The 5,516-nt window shown below is 46.9% G+C and overlaps 1 protein-coding gene across 1 annotated transcript; it reads right to left on the reverse strand.

Annotated features, from left to right (window-relative positions):
• Positions 1-307: 307 nt before the first annotated feature.
• On the reverse strand, positions 308-4,886 carry LOC101795849 (olfactory receptor 52K2-like). Its single transcript, XM_005022564.6, has 2 exons — positions 4,355-4,886; positions 308-1,761 (listed from the first exon to the last, which is right to left on the reverse strand). The coding sequence occupies exon 2, from the start codon at positions 1,571-1,573 to the stop codon at positions 623-625; it is 951 nt and encodes a 316-aa protein (XP_005022621.4). The 5' UTR covers positions 1,574-1,761; positions 4,355-4,886; the 3' UTR covers positions 308-622.
• Between the last annotated feature and the right edge of the window lie 630 nt (positions 4,887-5,516).

Below are 5,516 nucleotides of genomic sequence, written 5' to 3' on the forward strand. Positions count from 1 at the left end.
CCTATTTTTTTTATTTAATCCTAATTTGAATCCTGAGCCATTTATAACAATGTTCAAGACAGGATTGGGAGGAAAAGAAAATCTGCTTAGGGCCAATATCTGGATGAGTGTGTGTGTAAATGTGCATATGCACACAACACCTGTGAACACACACACCCTACATAGCCAGGCACCAGGATCAGGCAATTGCTAAAGACTAGCATCAATAAATGGAGAATTACAGATCAGGTGGAAAAGGTACACGTGGAAAGATGAACCCATTAACAGCCTTTCATTTTCGAAGTGGTCACACTCTTTTATCAAGAACTGTCATTAAGAGGGAAGTCACGAGGTGACACAGGGGAGGACCAATGGTTCGGATACATTTATAAACCATTTGTCTTTCTGTTCTGAACAGGAATGTAGAATTGACTTCCTAAAGATAATCGGTTTCACCAGTGAAACTTTTCATGGTGCCTCTGGCTTTTAGGGTTTGGCCGAGACAATGAAGAGATCACCCTGCTTTTCTAGTAGACCACTTTTTAAGATTTTATTTGCCTCCCCCCTCCACTCCCCCAGCGCTGCCATTGTCCTCTGGTGTGATCCCCATTCCTCCCCACGTGGTGTTAGCAGTGGGCTTGGGTCAGGACACAGGCTGGATCTCCTTCTGCTGGAGCAGGCTCAGCACCCGCTCCCGGATCGCCTTGGTCCTCATCCCATAGATGAGTGGGTTGAGCATGGGAGGCACCAGCAGGTAGAGGTCAGCCATCAGGATGTGGAGGTGTACAGGGATGCTCTGGCCCCAGCGCTGAACACAGAAGGAGAAGAACCCAGGCACGTAGAAGAGCAGAATGACTCCAATGTGGGAACCACAGGTGAAGAAGGACTTCAGGCGAGCCTCTCTGGAGGAGAGGCCTAAAACCGCCCTCAGGATCAGCGCATAGGAGACGGCAATGAGGGTGATGTCCAAGCCCACTATGAAGATGGCAGATGTCATCCCATAGATGCTGTTGGGCCGGGTGTCCCCGCAGGCCAGCTTCACCACTGACATGTGCTCGCAGTAGGAGTGGGGAATGACACGAGTGCCACAGTAGGACAGGCTGCTCACCATGCACGTCAGAGGGGTCATGAGCCCAATGCCACGCACGGCAGCGGCCAGGCACAGCTTGGCAATGGTGCGGCCGGTCAGGATGGCAGAGTAGTGCAGGGGCCTGCAGATGGCCAAGTAACGGTCGAAGGCCATGGCAAGCAGGATCCCTGACTCCACCGCAGAGAAGCCGTGGATGAAGAACATCTGAACCACACAGCCCTCAAAGATGATCTCGTGGGTTTGGAACCAGAAGATGCTCAGGAGCTTGGGCATGGTGGAAGTGACGAGCACCAGGTCAATGGCAGCCAGCATGGAGAAAAAGTAAAACAAGGGCTGATGGAGGCTGGAGTCTGCCCTAATCACCATGAGGACTGTGAAGTTCCCCAGCACTGCCAAGATGTACATGGTGCAGAATGGGAAGGCGATCCAGAACTGAGCAGCCTCCAGCCCGGGGATGCCTGTTAGGATGAAGGGTAAGGGACTGGAGTGGTTTGAGTAGGACATGGTGCACAGCTGCACAGCTGGAAGGGAAGCCACAGGAACATCTGGCACAGAGGAGAGAAGCAAGACCTGGAGCAAAGCTCCCCTGTGAACTCCAGCCACAGGCAGAACACGCCTGCCTGTCTTCTTGGGCACACAGGCTGGTGATCATATCCTCCTGGCTCTTATCCAGGTACCCTCAGCCCCGTCATCTGCAAAATGCAAACACACATGGTCTTAGTCCCAACATTTGGCAGTTACCTGACCCCTCCTGCCATCCTGTGCTGGTCTTTGGCTGTTGTCCCCTCCCCTCCTGTCCATAGTTTGGGAGTTATGAGCTAGATGTCAAATCCTTTCAGTTGCCTTTGGTACAAGAATCTAAGACAGGGAAAATCTAGAATACTCTGAAGATGCAGCTCAGCGGGACTTGTCACCCATACACTTTTGCAGGTTGTAAACCACATCTCCTTCTGGGTTGTTGTGCCCCATATGATTCCCACCTTGGGAAACTGCAGCAGATGTGCATTTGCACTACCAGTGTTTGTTCCCCAGAGCACTTTTGCTCAGACCAGCACTGTCAGCTTTGGGGCTGTCCTTGCTGGAGCCAGAACTCCGAGCAGCCTTGCTGTAGTCCTGTGAAGAATGGGCTTCCCTTCCACAGGGTCCCTGTCTCCTCAATTAGGAAGGAAAGCCAGCACCATGAAGGCAATCTGTTGCAAAGTAGCCTGAGGCTGCAGTGCTAGCATCAACCAGCATCAACCTTCACATGTAATGCTTTCCTCTTCAAGCCCTTGCTAAAGGAAAGACGTGCTGTGAAACTTCTCTGTTTGTCAGGGGAGACAGAGGCACAGAAGGGTTAAATCAGCCAGATGGGGATCAGATGCAAGTGACTGCACCTGAATGGAATCAGATGCAAGTTCCTCAGGCACTTGTACCTTCTGTTTTCCCCAACATACCATAGATTCAGACTTCATCTCCTTGGCTTTTCAGACATTTGACTTCCCTAATCCCTAAATAGTTTCATCTCTCTGCCAAACTGCTTTGAGCCCTCCACATGACACAAACCAACCAGCATCCGTCTGTTTCCAGTCACTGCTATTTGCAATGTAAGACCAAATACTGTGAAGCCAATATTGTGAGAATGCTGCCATGATAATATTATTCATAATAGTTTATTGCAGAGAAGACTCTGCTTGCCATGTAGTCAGCTACCTAGGCCATGAATTCAGGGGGCAGAGCCACAGCTGGCACGAGCTCTGCTTGGAAAAAGCACATACTTATTCCCTCTTTTCACTCAAAGGTAATTAATCTGAAAATCCTGTGTGTTGTTCTGGGCAGTGTTACTTGTATAATAAAGCTCTCCAGATCATTAAATATGCCATTAAGCAAGCATCAGACTCAGTTTTTCCCAGGAGTTGGTGCTTTAGTTTACCTTTTTCAGGTGCGTTTGCAGTCCTGTTCTCTTCACGTGATTTGATTTCTTGATTACACATAAGCACTCAAAGTACCAAGGAAGCAATGCCTTACCTTTAGCTCCGTCTGACCAGCCCCATCTGTGCCATGCAAAGAAACCGTCCTGACAGCGCTTTGGTGTCATCTGTCTTACAACTGACCTCTACATTTCACGCTTCCTCCTCTTGACAAGCTGGCAGCCACGGTGCCTCACGGAGTGCCTCAAAACCCTGACCAGGGACATTGGGACAGGGCTCTAGTGCCATGTTCCAGCCCTGCTCAGAGCACCACACCTGGAGTAGCTGTTCCTTCATCTCCTCAGCTCCAACTCAGCCTTGCACAGACTCTTTCACTACCGCCAGCTGCCAAGAATGACTGCAGTTGCAGCCAGTATGGAAATGACACATTAGGGAGATATTGCTGTCCTTTTGGCTATTTCTGAGTTGTACATGCAGCAGTGGTAATGGGAGCAGCAATTTTGAGACTTGTTGCTGCTCAAGTGGAACAACACTTTCTGGTCTGTTGGCACACTTCTGAGCATTTGCCTTGTGCCTTATTGAACTGAAAAGCTGATAGGGTCTTATTTCATGCAATTAGGTAGTTCAGTAATTTTTAAGTGACAAGTTTTGTTCATTTCATAGTCCAGCACATTTTCTATAAATGGGGAACATTACCTGTCAGCCTTACCTGGTTTGCTGTACTCTGTAAGACTTCTTGCAAACTTACTGTATTTGTTTTTAAACAGTCAAACATTAAAATGCCCTTAGAGAATGAGATGTTCAGTATTGAACAAATCACAGCAGGAGTTGCAATGTTTGACTGTTAGCATACTGTCAGAGCTTTCCTGACCTTGTAAAGAGAGAATAGATCCTGGTACCTGAAGTTGAGGTTTTAACTCTATCCTCACTCATTTTTGTCAGCTCTGCTCCTCTGCTGCTAAGCAATGATCATTAAATTTACCAGATTTATTGGACTTAACATTTCTGCATGGTTGTCAGACACAGCTTGTCTGTCAGCCATGCAGTCTGAGTCTACGTAAAACTTATAGGCAACTCCTTTTGTATTAACAGCCACCCAGCTTTCCTGATCAGCTTACAGCCTGTTACGAATCAAAGACCTCTTGAACCTGGGGTTTTAAGAGACCTAGAGGAATCATCCAGTCCATATCGTGTCCCCACTATAAGACCAAAAGTCATCTCTGATAGAAAAACATAAAACCTTATCTTCCACTGCAGAAACTCTTCACCTTCCCCAAACCATCTGTTTCAGAACTTTTTTTCTAGTGTCAAGCCAGTACCTCCCCAGAGCTCATGACTTTTGTCCTTTCCATAAGGGAGGAGAACAAATTATTACCTTCCTGGTGGTGTTTGACATCCTCTTCGGGTTTGCACAGGTGAAAAAGACAGGACTAGAGATATGATCAGATAATTGCAGATCTTCACAGATGACTGGATCACCAGATGTTACACCTATGTGTCTACAGTTTGTTTGAAGTTGGCTTAACCAATGAACAGTTTGCAGCCAAATAATTAGCACTATTGTAATGAACCCATGCAAGAAGGTAAATTGAGGTTGCAGATATATAACTGACAGTTTTCCAACACAATATTCACTTAAAGTAGGATATCTGGAAGTAATGAAGTAGATCATTAACCCAGTAAGAGACAAAGTCCACTTATATGTATTGGCATATCTGCAAGGTAGCTTTTAGGTTAGATTCGTTTATATTCACCTCAATTTGGCTAAGATTTGAACTTGTCTCAGAGCTTGGCACTATGCTTAAAAATACTGGTATAGTCCCAGGTTAAATGAAAAAAAATTCCTCCCAGCTCAACTGGATACCCTGGACATGACCCTGTCTCTACGTACATCACCCTCAAATACTGCTTTTGCTTCACCCGACTAAGCAAGTCTTCAGCCTTCCAAAAGGACTTGTATGCAAATATTTATGCATCTTAAGGGAACTGATCACTTTAATCACCCACTGCTGGGTCTTAAGAGAATGCAGTCATCACAAAGAAGCTGCTGCCTGGGAATAGACAGGAATAGCAATGGTTTGTAAACAAATGCACTCCTCTTTCCTACTGCTTGGGTTATCTCTGTCTTGCTGTTAAACAATGCAGAACAGCTTTTTGAGAGAGTGTTCTACAAAGAGGGAACTTTTTTAACTTTGCGTGGGCAAATACCACACTGTGAGGACTAATTCTTCTAGTACACACAGCGGTGCATGTGTCCTTCATGTGTATCTTGGTGCTGTAAAACTATCTGGGATTGAATCTAGCATCACTGCATTCCTTTGGGGGCACAAGATGGCAGCATGGATTCTTAGAGCTCTATTTTGACACCACCTATCATCAAAGGATCCTGAAGCATTCATGAATCATGGAATCACAGAATCATTAAATGGTTTGGGTTGGGTTGGACCTTACAAGGCCACCCAGCCTCCCCCTGGCCTTGGGCACTGCCAGGGCTGGGGCACCCCCAGCTTCTGGGGACAGCCTGGGCCAGGGCCTCA

This window comes from Anas platyrhynchos, chromosome 1, assembly GCF_047663525.1.
Source record: "Anas platyrhynchos isolate ZD024472 breed Pekin duck chromosome 1, IASCAAS_PekinDuck_T2T, whole genome shotgun sequence".
In the NCBI taxonomy this organism is placed as follows: domain Eukaryota; kingdom Metazoa; phylum Chordata; class Aves; order Anseriformes; family Anatidae; genus Anas; species Anas platyrhynchos.